This window comes from Coffea eugenioides, chromosome 1, assembly GCF_003713205.1.
Source record: "Coffea eugenioides isolate CCC68of chromosome 1, Ceug_1.0, whole genome shotgun sequence".
Classification (NCBI taxonomy): Eukaryota; Viridiplantae; Streptophyta; class Magnoliopsida; order Gentianales; family Rubiaceae; genus Coffea; species Coffea eugenioides.
The window spans coordinates 48,574,518-48,595,711 of NC_040035.1; the positions used below are offsets into that span (position 1 = coordinate 48,574,518).

General features: G+C 36.3%; 1 protein-coding gene across 1 annotated transcript; it reads left to right on the top strand.

Moving 5' to 3' along the window:
• The first annotated feature begins 978 nt into the window (after window positions 1-978).
• LOC113763481 (myosin-6-like) lies at window positions 979-19,897 on the top strand. Its single transcript, XM_027307312.1, has 39 exons — window positions 979-1,441; window positions 2,700-2,828; window positions 3,024-3,167; window positions 3,281-3,426; window positions 3,506-3,662; window positions 3,799-3,857; window positions 3,956-4,115; window positions 6,499-6,648; window positions 6,732-6,868; window positions 6,966-7,112; window positions 7,760-7,861; window positions 8,482-8,539; window positions 8,625-8,726; window positions 9,095-9,132; window positions 9,289-9,415; window positions 9,583-9,753; window positions 9,833-9,964; window positions 10,054-10,163; window positions 10,242-10,302; window positions 11,851-12,028; window positions 12,117-12,322; window positions 12,534-12,653; window positions 13,331-13,429; window positions 14,011-14,223; window positions 14,308-14,447; window positions 14,584-14,695; window positions 14,779-14,823; window positions 14,921-15,001; window positions 15,096-15,266; window positions 16,061-16,216; window positions 16,341-16,529; window positions 17,063-17,191; window positions 17,268-17,338; window positions 17,422-17,521; window positions 17,667-17,723; window positions 18,550-18,606; window positions 18,765-18,845; window positions 18,957-19,039; window positions 19,398-19,897. The coding sequence occupies exons 1-39, from the start codon at window positions 1,439-1,441 to the stop codon at window positions 19,510-19,512; spliced, it is 4,536 nt and encodes a 1,511-aa protein (XP_027163113.1). The 5' UTR covers window positions 979-1,438; the 3' UTR covers window positions 19,513-19,897.
• The last annotated feature ends 1,297 nt before the right edge of the window (window positions 19,898-21,194 follow it).

Sequence of the window (21,194 nt, forward strand, 5' to 3'; positions counted from 1 at the left end):
TAATATAATGTACATAATATATTATGTATAAATATTTATACATTTATGTATACAATATTACATATTATGTATATTATATTATGTATAATATACAATATTATGTATAATATTAATGTATATTTCAATTTATATAATATATAATATATAAATATAAAATTTTCAATTTGTATATTTCAATTTATATTAATATAATATATATATAATATACATAATTGAAATATACATATTAAATATATATTTGAAGTTATTTTTGATATAATATTTGGATATGGGTGTTTTTGAAATTTTTTTTGAAATCCAAATTTGCTGTAACATTTGAAATGTGACAAACAGTTTTTAAAAAACAGAAGCAAAAATAAGGAATCCAAACGGACCCATGTTTTTTTGCATTCGAAGTAAAGTTCAATTCTATTTATTTATTCTTTTGGAACTTTTTATCCTTCCATTTCTCCCAAAAACTCTGTCTCCGTTTGAATTAATTGTTTTTTGGGGTGTTTTTAAAATTTTTTACTGTAGCAGAGTTTTTATTATTTTCTTCTCGCATAAAACTCCCACCACCACATTGTGTTATTTTATATTATATTGTGAATGACCGTGAAATGTAAAGAATAAAAGATCCTTGAAAAGTATTACTGCTACTTAATGACGTTTCCGCTCTGGCAATTCAAATGGTGGGGACAGCCTGAGCCGACAACGTTGTCCGCGTAATTGAGCTGTCTGAAGGATTGCCCCTCTGCGTAATAACGGGTATATAGCAGGGGCAATGTGGGGATTTAAAATCCACACAAGTACGCGCTTTATTAATTGTTTATAATTTCCCATATTCTAAACTTAGCAATTAATTACTAGTAGCTAGATACCCTCAAAGGGGAAAAAAAAAAAAGAGCTAGATTTTCGTCATATGAAAACTCGGACCAAATCCCAAACAACGTGGACAAGACCATCTATTAGACCAAAGAAAAGAAAAGAAAAGAAAAAAGAAAACCAAAAATCAAAAGGTTTGCCTGTTCTCTCTTCTGCGCGCTGGACAAGGAAAAGACTCATCAAAGATTCAAGGGGGGTTTTAACTTTTAATCTCTCTCTCTCTCTCTCTCTCTCATTCCCATGTTAAATTAGAGGAAACCACTTCAATTTTCCTACCTTTTGAAGCAGAATCGTACTTGTTCTTGGTTGGAATCAAGAAAAACATAAGAATAGCGAAGCTCATTTTTGCTTCCAGATCTAATATTGCAGCACAAACGCACACGCATATGTACATGTATACTTTTTTTTCTTTTTCTTTTTGCATTTGTCCATTGTCGTTGGAAGAGTGGTAGATAGTGTGTGAGAATCAGTAGGTAGTAGGACTATCGACATTAGGATGCTTGGTGGAGGTCTCAAGTGTTGATCGCGGCGTTACTGAAGTTTCTGATCTCTCTCTGATTGAAGCTGTTCAGAAATGGTAGTGGTTCCTACTCCTCCTTGTGATTTTTTGTATTAATTCAAGCGTGGCTTTCTGATCTTAATCCCTGAGTAGTTTGTTGTTCAGTTGTTTATCTAACTCTGCGTTTATTGAATCCCCGTTTACTTCCTCTCAAGAAACTTTCCTTCAATTTTAATTTCCTATTCATTTTGTTGTGGTTTTGCACGGCTGCACCTTAATTCGAGTTCATGTGCTCTTAGTCTGTTTTTTTTTATATTCTGATTTGAACATCCTGTTTGCTGGATTTGATTGAACAATCAATTCAGATCTTTGGGATTTTGTAATTCAGGCCAATTGGTTCGGGCCTAATTGCAAATTGTCGATTTAGACTATTCTTTTGTCATCCTGGTTTACTTCATAAAATGCTTGCTTTACAAGTTGAGGTAGAGGTTTAATCACAAAAGAGATGCCAAACAGCCTGCATTGTAAGATTGACATGCCAAAATAAATTTGCGTTTTTTAGTTATTAATCTAATATTCTTTTTATATGCTTTCTTAAATAGTTTGATTGTGAAAATGCATTATAGTTTTCTTTTGTTCCTTTCTTATCCTTCGACTGCGGATATATTATATGACTAAAGTTTTAGTTATGGAACCTAAGAGATGGCTGATTCTTACCAGAAATATGTTTTGGGTTTTTTTCCAAAGTAGTGAGTTAGGCAAAGGAAAACAATGTAACTAAGATGTTTATTCATAAATGTTCCACATGTTTCTTAGTTCTTCCTGTTCATCCTTTTCCTGATTCTCCAAAATGAACCTTGTATTGAACTGCTGAAGTGACTGATTTCACATAAACATCTCAATGATATATGTTGTTTTTCCATTCAACATATGCAAAAGATTTCTGTTTTCCTCATCATATAGATGCTTATTTGCCATAGTCTGATCATCCCAAATCTTGTGTGCATTTGGTTGTTGATTTTATCAAATGGCTTGTTAAGGTGGATTCAGTAAATTGGTTACTTGGAAGAAACTGTTTACTGCTGTAAGTATGGATATATTTCCAATCATTGGTTAACAATGATCTGTAACATTATGTTAGCAGATTGCTGCAGTTCTGATGCTCGGAGTTGATACATAGTGCTTTTGTTATATGGATAGTCAGAACTAAGTTACTAGTTTGTACTATTCCCTCATTCCTGTTGATGGATCTCTGGGCACAGCATCTTCTTATTAGTAAAAATTCATTGTTCATTATTCTTGATGATTACTACCTAAAAAAATGTTGGCTTTGCAGGCTGCTTTAATCAGCTTAGGGATAGGTTCTCTTGTTTGGGTAGAAGATCCCGATGTAGCCTGGATAGATGGGGAAGTTGTGGAGGTCAATGGTCAAGAAGTTAAAGTTCTTACTACGTCAGGGAAGACGGTGAGTTTTTTCTCATGATTCTTCTCATTGCGTAGTTTTGATCACCTGACAAGGTACATAATGGCTATATGTCAAGTGATGGTCGCCAGAATTTTGTGGAGGATCATTAGTCATCTTAATCATAGACCTCTATTAAATGTTTGCTTGGTTATAAGGAAACTACTTGGACTAAGGTTGCACTCTATTTCATCCCAGGTTGTTGTCAAGTCTACCAATGTTTACCCTAAAGATGCGGAGGCCCCGCCATGTGGAGTGGATGATATGACAAGATTGGCTTATTTACACGAACCAGGAGTTCTATACAATCTAAGGAGTAGATATGATATCAATGAAATATATGTAAGCAGTGCATTGTTCTTTCGTCGCTCAGAAAATCTAGTACTTTTCTTTTTCTTTAGGAAAGTTTTCCTAGAAAATTTAAATTGTGGAAGCTGATCTGCTGAATTCTTCAGACTTACACAGGAAATATATTAATAGCCGTGAACCCTTTTACAAGGTTACCTCATCTGTATGATAACCATATGATGCAACAGTATAAAGGTGCTGCATTTGGGGAGCTCAGCCCTCACCCTTTTGCTGTTGCAGATGCTGCATACAGGTTGGACTTGGTTAAATTGAACACTTCATGTCCCTCTTTCTTTTGTCATGTATATGAACATCTTTGTTGGTGGCTGCAGACTAATGATGAATGATGGAATAAATCAGTCAATTTTAGTTAGTGGTGAGAGTGGGGCAGGTAAAACAGAAAGTACTAAGCAGCTGATGAGGTATCTTGCATACATGGGAGGTCGAGCGGCAGCTGAGGGCAGGACGGTTGAGCAGCAAGTTCTGGAGGTACAAATTGAAAACCATTAAATTTGATATTCTGAAAATTAGCATCTGAGTTTTCAATGTTCACTAAAACAGTGGATAGTCTAACAAAAGAATTTATGCTTATGCTGTTTTTGCTCTTATTGTCTTTTTTCCCCAGTCTAATCCTGTTCTGGAAGCATTTGGTAATGCAAAGACTGTGAGAAACAATAATTCGAGGTTGGAGGTTTATATGATCATAAACTTGATAAAGTTAGGACACTTATCACTTCTATTCTGACAATCTCAACATTCTTAATATGTGCTACGAGTTGCAGTCGTTTCGGTAAGTTCGTGGAGATTCAGTTTGATGACAAGGGAAGGATCTCAGGGGCTGCTGTTAGAACTTATTTGCTGGAAAGATCCCGTGTTTGTCAAGTGTCTGATCCTGAGCGAAATTACCATTGTTTCTACATGCTCTGTGCTGCACCACAAGAGGTACTCGTTATTCACCACTTTCACCTAGATTTGCTTCTTAAGATGAATGTGAATTAAGCATTTGGAGCATTTTCCTTTCTACTTGTCCTTTTACTCTCTGGCATTTAACTGTAGGTATGATTATATAATTTGGAAACATTATCAACTTATTACGGGTGAGGATTAAATAGTTTTCTTTCCGTGGATTTAATTTTAACCCCTGAAGAAGACCTTTGAATTTTAAGCTTATCTTTTGATAGTATCTTATGGCTATTGCTGGATGCTGCTCTGGAGCTTCTTGTTTTATATTTCTGTGGGAGTTTAATAATTCATTGGTTATTTTACTATTTGCAAACTAAATCTGGCTGGTTGGCAGTATGGTACTTTATAGATCTCAGCATAGAGTTACTTTTATTGAAAAAGTTAAATGATGGATATGGAATCGCAAGATACTTTTATCAGGAACTGAATTTTTAGCATCTGAATATGCAATCAGCAAACTCCAATTTGTGGAAAATGGTTCCTTTTTTAATCGTATAGATTTATGAGAGAAATTGGTGACTTCAGCAAACTCTTTAATTTCTAGCTTGTTGCATAGGGTAAGCACTTATCCTGTAAACAGTAACATGGCAAAAGTATTTACAACAATCCAAATGTTGGCATTTAAATTAAACTTGTTTTTGGATAGAGACTAGAAAAATACTATTATTGTAAAAATCTTGTAAAGGGCATTGCAAATTTGGGGATTTGTGTTTGGGAGAAGGTCATAGGCTCAGTAAGCAGTTGAAATTATAACTTAATTCAAGAGACAATAAGATGCGGTTGAGAGGATTGGCTTATGGCTTTTGGAGTGCTAGAGTCTTTGGAGTAGCTTCTAGAGTGTCTTTGCATGTCTTTTCTAACTGTAGAGCTGTAAAGGAAAACAGCGATTGTGAATGAAGAAAAAGCATGGATATGAATCACCAGGAAGCTAGGTCTGAGGGTTATTTTTGTCTCTGTTGTGAATTTAGGATTGCGTTTGCATTAGAAGTTAGAAGTGGTGAAGATTGAATTTTGAGCTTGAATTTGTCAATCACTCTCGAAAGAATGATAGGCCTATCAAGTTTGAAATTTGAGGTTCTGTATATATACACCCTTTCAAACTATTAGAATCTTATTGCTGGCTGACAGAGTGGGAATGTCACTGTAAAGTTACAATTTGGTTGTTAGGAGTTACTCCTGTTACTGGATACAACAGGCAGGGTAGAGAACTTGGATAACATTTTCATGAGATTAACTAAAATTTTATTTGCCTGTCAGGATTCAATCAGTGATTAGGGTATTTTTGTGATTTTAATGAACTCTGGCCATTTTGGCCTTCTTATCTTTTTTCATGAACTCCGATTCTACTTTTATGCTCACGGAGTGCATTATTTGACTTAGTAAATTGATATTTTGTGGTCATTTGTAGAAGCTTATAGCTGCAATGACTGAAAAAACACGAAGGTATAGGGTAAACTCTCATCATCAGGAAATTCCAGCATTTTATTTCAGTTAACAAATCTTGGTGATGGGGGCCCTTCATCATCCTCATTGTAGGCTTACTTAAAACGAGTTGTCTTATATTCTGGACAATGCTTATATAAATGAAACATCCTGTAAGTCATTGGAATTCATTAGTTTGTGGTAGATTTATGAAGGTGTTAGGCTATTTCTTTCATTTCGTCCTAAAAACTTAGCTTAAAGCCTAAGTTCCAAAGCAAGATATATTAAGTAAGGCATTTTGGTGTGAGGAACTGAGAAATAAAATCTTCCTGATTCTCACACGCACTTGATATCTTCTATCAACCAGAATTTTCACTTCAAAAATCTTGAACCAAGGGGTTGAGTCGTGAAAAATTTCTCAGTACACAAGCATAAATAATATGCATGCTCTCGTTTAGAATGACTTTGAGGGGTCATAGTAGGACTGCCCTTGAGTAGCAAATTTTGATAGCATAAATGCAAAAAAATGTTTTCTTTTTTAATGAATTGTAATTCAAATAACTGAACTGGGGTTTCATGGGTTTGACTGGCAAACAAAATGAAATCTCAGAAGGTCAACCAGTCTCTCCATCATCCTTTCGGGGGTACTATTTCTCTGTTTTGACTTCTGTTGCTTTGGAGTTCAGGCAGTGCCTGTCATCCTTTATGGCCATGTTGTTGTTCTTGGGCACTGGGAAGATGTTCAGGCACTTAAATATAAAAGGTCCATGTTCCAAAATATTAGTCTTTTAGTCATTCATCAACCTATCCCATCATTATGATGACTGCTAGTATTTCTACTGCCAGATATGTAGAAGCTTTATTTTATTTTCACTCAATATTGCATAACATAACATTCTTGCTTCATGATTGACCTTTCTTGTTTCTTATTGGGCCTCAGGATCTTCAAAGGTACAAGTTGGGAGATCCCAGATCATTCCACTACCTGAATCAGACAAATTGCTACATGTTAGATGGAGTTGACGATTCCAAAGAATACTTGGCAACAAGGAAGGCAATGGACATTGTTGGAATAAATGCTGATGAGCAGGTATTGTCAAGAGGAGTCGTTTGATTTGCTCAAGGAGTCAAACCTCTCAATTCGTTGTGTCTGATATTTGGTGTCTTCCACAGGATGGCATATTTCGAGTTGTGGCTTCAATCCTCCATCTTGGTAACATTGAATTTGCCAAAGGAAAAGAAATAGACTCGTCTGTGCCCAAAGATGAGAAGTCATGGTTCCATTTGAGAACTGCTGCAGAGCTGTTGATGTAAGTGGTTGGTTTTGTCAGCGCATGCCCATAGCCATTTGATTTAACAGTTGCAAGAGTTGAGTTTTAATTTTTCTGCACTGGACTTTTTCTGAAGGTGTGATGCAAAGGCTTTGGAGGATTCTCTATGTAAACGAGTTATTGTAACTCGTGATGAAACCATCACCAAATGGCTTGATCCTGAAGCTGCAGTTGTCAGTAGAGATGCTTTGGCAAAAGTTGTATACTCAAGATTGTTTGACTGGTATGAATAGATTTGATGCCTTTAAAAGGATCTAATTCACTTTGGGAGGGTCATTCGAATGGAAGAAAAGAAATGATCCTGCACATTGATAAGCAAAAGGACTACTATTGCAATTGACACCTTTTATCTCTATAATTTATGAAAGGGGAGGAAAGATCACTCTTTCAATTCCAGTGTAGTTGAAGACTTTGGTAGATCTAGACTTCAAATTGCTGTGCTGAGACAATTATGATCCCTTGCCCATTTTCTCTCTTTCTTGAATGCGTGTCTGTTGTAATTGTTTCTTTCTTTTCTAACTTCTTATCTCCACTTAGTTTGAGCAGTGTATATTACGCTAAAGTATCTTATGCTCTACAAAAACACCAAGAGACCTATTCAGATGGATATTTTGTAGCCAAGTAGTGAATGAAAAGCTGCTCATTGGAACTTCTGGAATTGGCTAGAGTTCCCTTTACCTTTCTCTTCCCACGTCCTCTTTGTTTGGGGTGGAGATGATGTAGATTGAATGCTAAAAATTTTTGAGTGACGATAACGCATGACTGTCCTGGTTGTGCTACTGATGCAGACCTTGCAGTTCATTTGTTTCAAAGTTTCATGGTATAGAAGTCATGAGTTACCTAAGCTGGCTCTGCTACTTCTTTTTGCAGGCTTGTGGATAAGATTAACAGTTCAATTGGTCAAGATCCCAACTCGAAACTTTTAATCGGAGTGCTGGATATTTATGGGTTTGAGAGTTTCAAGACTAACAGGTGCTTCACTGGTATGCCTTTTGTTTTGTAATTGATGAGCTGGCCTCTTTTCATGTAGTATGCGCAAAAAGCATTCAACTTTTGCTCCAATTCCCATTATTCCAGTTCATAGTTTTCTTAATCTTGCCATAATCCTCATCTCCATAGACTCAGGACTAACAGCAGTGTAAATGGATGAGGTTTGTTTGTTTTCAGATGCTGCATCACCTATGAATATGTGGGTTTGATCCCCATTTGTATGATACAGGTTACCTTTGTTCATTTTACTTGCTTTTCTTGACAACTTTGTTTTATGTCTCCCACATATCTGTTCAAGCTTATATGCTTTGCATGTGCTTCTGTCCATTAATTCATAGGATAAGGTTTTTTTTCATGATCTTGCTGTTAATGATGGATATTAACAAGATTATTTTGGGATATTTATCAAGTTGGAAAAGGCAAATGAATGTAAGATCTTGTCTTGGAGAGATTCTAATTTTGTGCACTTAGTGGCATTGAGTTTCTAATCTTGTAAAAGCCTTGTCTGACTTCATTTTGCAAGATTCTCTGCTGCAGAAAGACTTTTGAAAATATCTGTGGTGCATGTAGTCTTGTGTTAACAAATTGTTGCCTTTATGCAGCTTTGAACAATTTTGCATTAATTTGACTAATGAGAAGCTTCAACAGCATTTCAATCAGGTTTTGAATGGGCTTCCTCTTCTTTGTGGAGATTTTGTTGATCTCTAAGTGATGCAGCTTGTTGAGACCTTTGTCTTGTGTGCAGCATGTGTTTAAAATGGAGCAAGAAGAGTACACAAAAGAAGAGATTAACTGGAGTTATATTGAATTCATTGACAATCAGGATGTTCTTGATCTCATTGAAAAGGTATGAGCTGTCAATTTGCTTCTAAAGATATTAGAAGTCAACCACATTGTGCTATCCTTTACTTGTTACGGTCTTTTGCATATTAGATTTCTTACTGTCTCTATCATAAACCTGCAGAGGTTTCACATGACAGTTATGGGGGTGTTTGGTGGAACTTACGGACTTGCTTTGATTTGATTTATTATGATAAACTCTTATTATTACCCTAAGAGAAATCTTTGGGACTTACCTTGCCATGCTTTTCTTGTGGTCCATTTTAATTTTTCGCTATCTTCTCTTCTCCTAAGTGAAATTAATGAGTCCTATGCTACTGTATTCCTGTCTCTACCTTATCCTGTCCTTTTAACCTGTTGTTTTTCATTGATCAGAAACCTGGAGGTATTATTGCTCTTCTTGATGAAGCTTGGTAAGTGCAGAAATGAAAGTCTTTGCTATTGCGAGCTTAATCTTTCTGCTAAATGGATCATCTTCCATTTGCACTAAATAGGATTTTCTACCATAAGACTCTTCTGATGTTTATGGCGAGTTATTTTGGCACTGAATCTAGCATAATTCTGTTCAGCATGTTTCCGAGATCAACTCATGAAACTTTTGCCCAAAAGCTCTACCAGACTTTCAAAAATAATAAGCGCTTCAGCAAGCCAAAACTGTCGCGTTCTGACTTCACTGTTTGTCACTATGCTGGAGATGTAAGTACTGTCTGGTTTTCTTTCATCCAACATAATTTCCACTCTGGCATCTAGATTTATGCCTAAGCTGTCTATGCTCATGAAAATGGGAAATGTCATAAGCTTTGCATTGATGGGAAATATTATGTTTCCTGCATTGAAAAGGGTCTATTTTGTATGCATCTCAGGTCACTTACCAAACTGAATTGTTTCTGGACAAAAACAAAGACTATGTAATTGCTGAACATCAAGATCTTCTAAATGCCTCAACGTGTTCTTTTGTTGCGGGTTTGTTTCCACCTACTGGTGAGGAGTCCTCGAAACAGTCCAAGTTTTCTTCTATTGGCTCAAGGTTCAAGGTATTACACTATTTGCTCTCTGTGAGCTCATGTTTTCTGACTATCATCTTTGTGAAGTTTACTTGGATACCTTTTGCAGCAACAATTGCAATCTTTGCTTGAAACTCTGAATGGCACTGAGCCACATTATATACGATGTGTAAAACCTAATAATCTGCTGAAGCCAGCTATCTTTGAGAATCAGAATGTTCTGCAACAATTGCGCTGTGGGGTAAGTAATTGTAGTCCACTTGTTTATTTGTCATACAGGCAGAATCTACTTACATCTGTTTATTTGTTCTAATCTGAGAATACGTCCAGGGAGTGATGGAGGCAATCAGGATAAGTTGTGCCGGATATCCTACAAGAAAACCTTTTTATGAATTTCTTGATCGTTTTGGGATTCTTGCACCTGATGTTTTGGACGGAAGGTATATCAATTTTTATCTCGTATTTTTTCTGTCAAGCCAATGAAGATGCTGATGTCCTGGTAATCAAATTCATGATAGTAATGATGAGGTTGCGGCATGCAAGAGGCTTTTGGAGAAAGTTGGTCTTGAAGGTTATCAGGTAGAGAATTTCTCTCTGTTTGTGTATTTTGTTGGACTATTGTTTAAACTTGAAGCATCACTGTTTATCATTCTATATTAGGATGCTTCTTTAGATCAGTGTATGCTTTTAGCTTGATAACTGGTGTTTCTAGTTGGGTATGAGCGTGTTATACCACAGTGCTTTTCTGATACTTACAGAAGAAAAAGGAAGTGTCTTGTGGATTGATATGCAGCAGAATGAATAAAACCCATCTGCTTAACGAGATTTAATGTTTTATAGCTTCAGTCCTGTGGTAGATGCAGAATTTGCTTTGGTTGTATTGTCGTTGTATCATAGTTTGAAAATGAGAAGGCTATGACATTGCTTTTAAGGGGCCAAAGGATTTGCCCAAGTCCCATTATGGGTCCCTTGGGAATGTCCATGATTTAGTCAATTAATTCTGTTTCATGTTTGGCTAATAATGTTGGATTATGTTGCAACAACGTACGTCCACCTTTTCCCAGTTTGTCTGAGACTTTGGGCAGGATTGCATTTGTGTTAGACAAGATTGAGTGGCACTTCTCTTCTCTAAGATGTGGGACATGTGTCCAACGCTCCTTTTACTTTGACCGTGCTTGCCAAAATCAGATTTGGAATGCATCTGAGATACAGATAAAAAAATGTTACTACATGTGTTCCTTTTGTTTGTATGAATGAATGAAGCTTATGTTACAGGTTGGACATGGACTTTGTTTCTAACTGCATTTGAGTGTTTGACGAAGAAGCAGCCATTGAGTTGCACATTGGTCTTTGTGAACTTTCTACTACTTGAATGACTTGATTTCTCTTGTATCATTTTATCTCTTCACTTCTTGATACTGGGACAGTGGCATCCTTTTGGCCACTGTCTTGCAGTTCTTTCATGATGCACTGAGCCTTCATCTGTCTGCTGCTACATCAAGACATTGATTAGTTCAAACCTGGGATCACAGTGCCATGTTTGCTCACGCCCTTAGAAATTATATTCACTGTATTAGCGACATGGGACTCTCTATCTTGTTCGTCCTTGCTGATGCTTTTCCTTGGGGGTCTGCTGGGAATTTCCACTATGAGTCGGTGACAGTAGATTTGGTTAGAAGATAGTAGGACGTTAATTTATTTCTACTGGCCTAGACTTCACTATGGCCTGTTTGTCAGAATATCTCTTGTTATGCAATCTTTCCTGTAACATATTGGTTCTCATCTTAAAAAGACTATGCTAACTTCTTTGTGGTCTTTTTGGTACACCTTTTATTCTATGTGGCACAGAAGTTCTTGTGGACACTAGATTGTATTTTCTTGAGGTTCTAATCTGCCTTTCATTTGGTGGGGTGAGTCAGGTGTAATGGTCAGTTACTTGTTTGAAGTCAAGTTGAGCTCTGTTATCTTTTGGTTGGATAGCTTCTGATTGACCTGGAATGTTACTGCAAAAATGTGCATTTAAAATGTGGTTGTTGATATTAACCTCTTGCTTGCATAAGATTTGTCTGTCCCTTGAGATGGGTGGGTTATATGATGCTCTCATGGTAATTCATTTCACTTTTCCAGATTGGTAAGACAAAGGTGTTTCTACGGGCTGGTCAGATGGCTGAGCTGGATGCCAGGAGGACTGAGGTCCTAGGGAGATCAGCCAACATTATTCAGAGGAAAGTTCGGTCCTACATGGCACGGAAATGTTTTACATTGTTGCGTCAGTCAGCAATGTATATGCAATCTGTCTGCAGAGGTGATGACCTCTAGGTTTTTTTTTCTGTATCAGCTTAAATGTTGTAAACCAATTATTCTGTAGTGGTAATTCTTTCTTCTGACTGCAGGAGAACTTGCTCGGCGAGTATATGGAAGCATGCGAAGGCAGGCTGCTTGTCTAAGAATCCAGAGGGATCTGCGCATGCATTTGGCTAGGAAAGCCTACAAAGAACTGTGCTCCTCTGCTGTCTCAATTCAGACAGGAATGCGGGGAATGGCTGCACGGAATGAGCTTCGATTCCGAAGGCAGACAAGAGCGGCAATCATCATTCAGGTAAATGCTGTCCTTGAAAACTACTAAGTGACTCTAGCGAACCATTTACGGTCTAATTGTCAAATAGAGCATGTTTATGATGTTAAATCATTATATTTTGAAGCTACTGCTACATTTAATAACCAATTGAAAAAAAAAATAACCAAGTGTATATATATCAAGATACCTGCTGTAGTACTGGAATTTTACCACTATGACTCTACATTTGCAGAGCCATTGTCGCAAATTCTTGGCCCATTCAGACTATATGAAGGTGAAAAAGGCTGCAATTAGCACACAATGTGCTTGGAGAGCTAGAGTTGCTCGCAAAGAACTGCGGAAGCTTAAGATGGTGACTTTTCATTCTTTGTCTCTCTGTTACTTTTCTATTTTACATCTCTGATTCATCCTCCCAAGTGCCATTGACCTGGATGTTGCACATAGTCAGCATTTTGGTTCTATTTGCTTAAAACTAAACATGCATAGTTGTCCACTTTGAACTTATAAGTCCCTTGTGTTGGATTCTGGCACTTGATGTACTTTTATTGTCACATTTACGAGGTTAGGGAATAGTCTTTTGAAAGTAAAGCTCATGAATTCTTTTTACCAGTTGACTTTCTTGTTATTGAAGAGTGGGAAATGTGCTCAGGAATATGCAAACTTGAAATAACAAGTGAAGTAGTAAATATGTTAGGGGAGACTCAGCCTTCAAATTAGCCTGTCTTTTTGAGTATATGGCAATTATAAAAACATGCATCCCTTTTGCAGGTTAAATGTTTCGCATGTTTCCATCGCGTACGGTGATAATATTTTTGCAGCTTTAAATAGAGCTTTAATATGAGAAAAAGTCTGCAAAGGCGAAGCAAAATTGCATTACAAGCTCACTTTTTTATTCTTTATCCCGTTTTCTTCCATTATTATTAAGTTTTACTTTCTCTCTGACATATTGAAATACTTTGGTTTCTTTCTCAATTTGGAATTCTCCCTCTTCCTCACTCATGCACTCACAAGGACCTTGTCTATCAACAGGCTGCCAGGGAAACTGGTGCCCTCCAAGCTGCTAAGAATAAATTAGAGAAGCAAGTTGAAGAATTGACTTGGAGATTACAACTGGAGAAACGCATGAGGGTAAGTGAATTTGGTGAAGGAGAATTTTTGACCTTTTGAATTTAAGAAACTGTTCCACGGAAAACAGAATAAAACTATTAAAAGATGTTTATGAAATAAAGCTCATGCATGCATAGGTACTATCTGTTTATAATCCTTGGTAGATAAACATGTTGCAGGCATCTTAGGTATTCAATTATTGCTCTGTCAACATTATAATCTAAGTGCTAAGTTGAATAGGGAGTCAATTGGCAATATGTGGTTAATCTGTCAAACACTTCCACTATTCATTCTTCAATTTTTGCGTACCGTAGATTAATACCCTTTTTACTGGCCTCAAGGACTTGGCACATCTGGAAATTGGCCGAGCAATTTGGTTATGGTTAATTATCTCATGATATGTCACTTAGCACAAGACAGGCAAAAATGAACTGGCATTGAATCACTAACCATCTATTGGGCCAAGATGATGTATGGTGTGATTTAAATGAAGCTGGAGTAGCTTCAAATCCTGTTATTATTTGTTCATCTTTGGCTAATTTTCCTATGCTTCAGTTGTTTTTCATTTTTCTTTCCTCACTTCACCAAATTCTGCTTTACAGGTTGACATGGAAGAAGCAAAGTCACAAGAGAATGCGAAGCTACAAGCTGCTTTGCAAGATATGCAACATAAGTTTAATGAAACTAAAGAAATGCTAAAGAAGGAACGTGAAACTGCCAAAAAGGCAGCTGAGCAGGTCCCGGTTATACAGGAAGTCCCTGTTATTGATCATGAATTGATGAATAAAATCACAGCTGAAAATGAGAAACTCAAGGTATGGGGTCCCAAATTCTATGATTTACTTTTCTATACGTTCTATAGCATGTATATCGTTCACGTATTTTCTTTTAAATCACAGGCCTTAGTCAGCTCTCTGGAAAAGAAAATTGATGATACAGAGAAAAAATATGAAGAGACTAACAAACTCAGTGAGGAGAGGTTGAAACAGGCCATGGATGCTGAGTCCAAGATTGTTCATTTAAAGACTGCTATGCAAAGGTATAGTGACATATTGAACTATCTCTAGCTTATAGGACAATAATGACGTTGAAATTGGGTTTTATTGCATCCTTTCTAAGGTTGTCCTATTTATTCTTGTTGGCCTTAAGCTGTCATTTTATTTCGGCTTTTGTAGACTTGAAGAGAAAATCTTTGATATGGAATCTGAAAACCAAGTTCTTCGGCAGCAATCCTTAGTAACACCTGTAAAAAGGGCATCAGAACATTTGCCACCTTTAGCATCCAAGGTGCATGTCTCCTACAACAGTTGGAATCTTTTTCTAGGCCCTTTCAATCACCTAAATTTACATCACACTTAACTTCTATGCAGGTATTGGAAAATGGCCACTATTTGAACGAGGAAAACAGGACAAATGTAATTCTTCCTTTCCAAATACTATAGTCAGTGTAATTTTTGCAGGGATCAGACTCTTTATTCAGCTCCAAGTTAATTGATAAATGTAATTTTGCAGGACCATTTAAGCCTTTCACCCACCAAAAATTATGATACTCCTGATAGCAAGCCAAGGAAGCCCCCATTTGATCGCCAACATGTATGTGCTGGGAATAATGAGATCTGCATCCATCTTCCATTAGTTTGAAGTAATTCCCTTGTTGACTGGTTATACTATTGGACCTTTTCTGCAGGAGGATGTTGATGCACTTATTGACTGTGCCATGAAAGATGTTGGCTTTAGTCAAGGCAAGCCTGTTGCCGCTTTTACCATTTACAAATGTCTTCTCCACTGGAAGTCTTTTGAAGCTGAAAGGACCAGTGTCTTTGATCGTCTCATTCAGATGTTTGGTTCAGCCATTGAGGTATCTCATAGAAATTATTTTGTTTGGTACACTTTTGATGGTTGATTGATATTCCATGTTGCATGCAATTGTTCTGTTACAAAAACAGTAAAGTCAAGATGAATCATCTTCAAACATATGAAAAGTACATGGAGGGGGAAAAGAACCCTGCTAAGCAATATTTTGATGTTGCAGAGGTGAATATTAAGTTAGTCGTCTGGCATTTTCTGCCATGGCGATTGTGATGAATTGCATTGTTACTCTATTAATAAGCTATGTTTGCTGATTACCAATATATGAACAAATCTTTTACGAGTTTTCTCTGAGTGACTGAACATTCTTACTCATGACACATCAATGTACATGATAAATAAAAGAAGCAGAGATTTTTAAGAATAGTTTGATTATACTTGTCGTCATAAACATTACTTGCTTTCTTATATGGTCATCTCATCGGCAAGTTTGTCTTATGATTTTTCAGAAGTTCTATTATAATCTAGGGATCTTTCACTTGTTTTTGAGGTGTAGAGTAACGTTTCTTCTACAATAGTTATTTCGTTTTGTCCTCTCTCTCTTAGGCTTGAAGGATAATCTACTATTGGGAATCCAATAGGATGTCTTAAATTCACAAAGCAGTGTGACATTTTCGTGTGCCATATGCATAGTTTGTTCATATCTGCAAGAAGCACAGAATTGCTTTACGTTCTTAGGTGCAACATATTTCTGTTTAATAACTACTATAGCCCAAAAGATAGTTTTTGTGTCTGCCATTTGGGGAGAAAAAGAGATCAAAAATATTATTTGATGCATTGCAGAGTGAAGACAGCAATGATCGTATGGCATATTGGCTGTCAAATACCTCGACCTTGTTGTTCCTACTCCAAAGAAGCTTAAAAGCTGCCGGTGCTGGTGGGGCAACTCCAATCCGTAAACAGCAAACTCCAACATCTCTGTTTGGGAGAATGGCAATGGTATGAAATATTATTATAACTATTATGTTTTCTGATGCACTTGGTTTGGCTGAGAAATTTGTAATTTGCCTAGCAGTTGAATATCCTTGCTATCTGATTGCTGATACTGACCACAATTGTTTAGGGATTCCGCTCGTCTTCAGTCAACCCTGCTGCAGCTTCAGCTGCACTTGATGTAGTGCGCCAAGTTGAGGCAAAGTATCCAGCTCTACTTTTCAAGCAGCAGCTTACAGCATATGTTGAAAAAATCTATGGGATTATTCGAGACAATTTGAAGAGGGAGATTAATTCACTCCTTTCGCTGTGTATCCAGGTGCCTCTAGATGCTTTTGAATTATTGCAAATCTGTTATTCTTGCATTCCAGACTGTTTCCTGAAGTGTTGAACCTTTTTATAATCTACAAGCTGCTAGGTTGTTTTGGTACCTTCTGGGCTGTCTAAAATATTTCTGGAAAATTAGAAATGTGATGTTAAAACCTATTAGAAAAACATGTATTATAAATTTGCCTATGCCGTTCAGTTGTTTTGTGATGATCTTCCTGTTTCTATCATGTCAGATAGACCTTCCCAGACGGGACCAAAAGAAAAATCTGATTGACCCTTTTTCCTTCTGTCTTATGCTGAAAAAGTTTAGTAGTTATTTCCCTTTCTTTTATTGGAACTATTTCTTCTGCTGCTTAATGAGGAATAGGTTGTCTGTTATAGAAGGTTGAAGGACTGCTTAGGTTTTGTAACCTTTTGCTGAGCTTTGAAAGGAAATCATTTCTTCAACTTCTGTGGAGTTTAATTTACTGATTTAAAGAAAACTTTTACTCTCTTAGAGATAATTAATATGATGATCTGCAGGCACCAAGGGCCTCCAAGGGAAGCGTGCTAAGATCAGGAAGGTCCTTTGGTAAAGATTCTCAAACAAGTCACTGGCAGGGAATAATTGAGTGCCTCAACTCTCTTCTTTGTACATTAAAAGAAAACTTTGTAAGGGTTCATTCATGTTATTCATGCTTTAATTTTCCAAATTTGAGGAAAGGGCTTATGATTGTTGGAATTTCAGGTGCCTCCAATTCTTGTTCAGAAAATATTTACTCAAACATTCTCATACATCAATGTCCAACTCTTTAACAGGTGACTAGGATTTTATCTTCAGTTTTGCCCTTGGTTTTAATTGTTTATCGAAACTTTTGGGCTAATTCTTGGAAATTTTGTAGTCTTCTTCTGCGGCGTGAGTGTTGTACATTTAGCAATGGGGAATACGTAAAAGCAGGCTTAGCAGAATTAGAGCTATGGTGCTGCCAGGCAAAGGAGGAGGTAATGTTTAACATATGCCCAAATTTCAGCTTCATACATTTTAAGAAAAAAAATCAATGGCTGCATTCAGGTTTTTTGTGGATAAGCTCCAACTTTTCTTCTTGCATGAGGAACTTTTTCAACTTAGAATTATCTTTGATTGCAGTATGCAGGCTCAGCTTGGGATGAACTCAAACATATAAGACAAGCTGTTGGTTTCCTGGTTGGTTCATCTCTTTGATCTTATTCTTTTATTACAGTGTATTAGTTACAGCAAGAAAAATTTCAGCCTGAATTTTTAAGTTTTAAAAAATTTGGAAGAACGCAAGTAAATCCTTATGTTGTTGTAGTACCATATGCTTCTAAGTGATGCTACTTTTACATTCAAGGTTTGGTGCATGTTTGGTTCTTCCATGCCTGATGCTACTTTTTTATACTATATGAATTCCATAACAAACAATGAGATGTAAACTTAACTGTTCTTAACTATTTGCATTTGTTTTTCTCTGCTGTCTAAAACTTTCGAGTAATTGGAGAATTTTTAGTTATCATTCATGGCTTTGTTACACGCTTGCAAGTAAGCGTGGGAAAGAACTATAACAAAAACTGGTCTCCCAATATTGGAAGGTTGGTAAATTGTGAAATGGACCTATTTCAAACAGTTAAGGGTAATCTCCTAGATGATTTTTTCACTGAAAGACATTGTTATGTTCTTTTCATGTATGCCATTCTCTCATGCAATTTTGGAGACTAGGCTGCCAGAGGCCCTCTCTTGACATCAATAATTTAGTGCATCGATCTTCCTGAGCTCAAATTTGGTATAGGGCCTAAAATTGGGAAAGCACTTGGTCATTCAAAATCAAGGAGATTTTTCTTTCAGAGACGGTTTGCATAATTCGGCAATCCTTTTGTCCAAATTGAAACCACTTTTTCCCCAAACTGTATTAAGATGTCTCTGAATTTAGACTAGAACTATATGATCTAAGGCTTTAGACTCACATGCAATCATCAACTATTCCTTTTTTATATGAACTTTTTCTTTTGCACAGGTTATACATCAGAAGTACAGAATATCTTATGATGAGATTACCAATGATTTGTGTCCTGTAAGTCCAGCTTGCTCTCTCTCTCTGTGTGAACTTGTTTATAGGTGTTTGCTTTTTTTTTGTGGGGGGGGGGGGGGGGGGGGGTGGAAGTAGCCTAATTTCCCTTACGCTGAGAAGTTTGTTATCCTATCTTACATGTAAAATGCTCGACTTTTCAGATTCTCAGTGTTCAACAGCTGTACAGAATTTGTACTTTATACTGGGATGACAACTATAATACTCGAAGTGTATCCCCTGATGTAAGTTTTTTGTGTCCAATTGACCATTGAATATAGTGGTAGTTATTTCATAGTTCATATTTGTTCCTAGTAAAGGTGAAGATTGGAAATTCAGCTTCCATTTTTATGCAGGTCATAGCCAGCATGAGGGTTTTAATGACTGAAGATTCTAATAGTGCCGTTAGTAGCTCCTTTTTATTGGATGACAATTCCAGGTGGGAAGTTTTCCATGGTTCAGTTAATGTTTACTTTGGTTAAATGATAACATAGTATTAATAAGCTCAGCTCGTCTCTAATGTTAATGGGAATTGCAAAAAGGCTTTCTGTGGCCAATCTTTAACTAAGAAATTAGGATGGATATTGGAATAAAGCATTAAGAATCAAGCTTTATTGTCTAATTTAAATGGTGATTACTCTTGAGATTTAGAGGTAATGCCTGCGGCTGTACATTTTGCTTTTAGTTGACTGAGTGCTATATTGGTTGCCCATCACTGTTATCAACTTGTTAGCGCAATCTGGGAATGCTACTGGGTAAGATAAGTTCTAATGATATGAACCACATTTTGGATGCAGCATTCCGTTCTCAGTCGATGAGCTTTCAAATGCACTCCAAGTCAGGGACTTTTTAGATGTCAAACCAGCAGATGAGCTTCTCGAGAATCCAGCCTTCCAATTTTTACACGAGTGAGGCCAAGGAACCTTGAGCATGCTTTACTAGCAGTTCTATCCTCGTTAATATGCACGATGGGTATAGTCTGTTGTAAATCTATTCTTTTTTTTTTTTTTTCCATTCAGTTTTTCAAATATATAGGTTGCTATAAAATTATTTTTTGTGTCCAAAAAGTCTCATAGCAAAAAGGGTAGGGGCATCATTCAGGATATATTTTTTTTTGGGGTATGGGGTCTTCATGCTAAAGTTGAAAGCATTCATTTTAGGGACTTAGGGGGGTAAAATACATATAATTTTTTGTATCTTGGTTTGAAGTTTTGTTAGTATAACTTTCCAATATCATTTGTAATTCAACAAAAAGTTGGAAAAGACATTATATACAAAATATTTTTTGATTGGTTTCTATGAAGCGTCCTTTTATGAGCTATGGTTGTGTCCTGAATATTTATTTTGGGTAGTGCATAAATCTTCTTGATCGCACCTGCAACGTTCATGGACGTTATCAGTATTAAGCTTCGAACAACCAAACTTTTGGATATAATCAATATTAAGTTATAGTTCTTTTACAAACTTTTCTTTATCTGATCTTAACAAATGCTCTTACCATTTTGCCCAACAAAACAGGGGAAAAAAAAAACTGTCCTTCGCCCCACCCTAGTCCCCCACCGCCACAGCCCCCGCCCCAAAAAAAGAAAGAAAGAAAGGATTCCCCTCAAAAGCTCGTATTGGAAGATGTGTAATCAATGAGAGTTGTTGAAACTAAACTAACATATTGAAAGATCAATCGGGCAAAATAACCATGAGTAGTTACGATATTATAAGTTTCTTCCTCTTGACGAAATTTGTGACCTGCATTAACAAATTCATTTTCTAGGATTTCCCTAATCAAACTAGAAGTTACCAAGGAATCATGCATAGCATTGAATAGGGAGTTGTCGAATGCACCAGCTATGCCCAATGTTGTTAAATTAGTGACTTGGCTAAACTATTGGATCAGGGGTTAATTGATTGAATTGATTGGATCGTTCTAAAAAATTCATTGATATCAGCATGATGTCATAATATTTTATATTTTTTTATGAATTTTAGAAATATTAAAATTAAGTTCTTGGTTATATTTACCAATCGTATAAAATGACAAAATGTTAAAAAAATATTCGATTTACAATCAAATATACGCCTGAAAATTATATATAAAAATGTGAATTTATATCTAAAATATGTCCATTCTTCAAAATTATTTGAAAAACTAAATTAAAACAAATGATGCACAATTCGAGATCTTTTTGTTGGGATTGTGATTTTATAATACAAGTTGGAATCAGTTACGATAAATTGATAAGATGATAAGGATGAAAATTTCTTGATTTAGAGTTCATTTAAGAAAGCGAGTGATCTTAATATTTATATTAAGTGGATGGCGTTTTCTTATTTTCATTAACGAATGAAAACTTTACGATTTAGATAACTTAAAACCATGTTTCGAGAAAACAAGAAAGAAAGGTTTGAAAATCGGGTCAAGCAGTTGGTCGGGTCACTGGTTTGACTGATTTTGACAGTTTTAACTGATTTTTTTAATCAAAACATTTTTATGATACTAACCAACTCGAAAAAAAAATGAGCTCGATCCGGTTCGAGTCTAACAACACTGGTTACGCCTAACATGTGAAATAGATGCTAGAATACAGTCACGAAGTTGA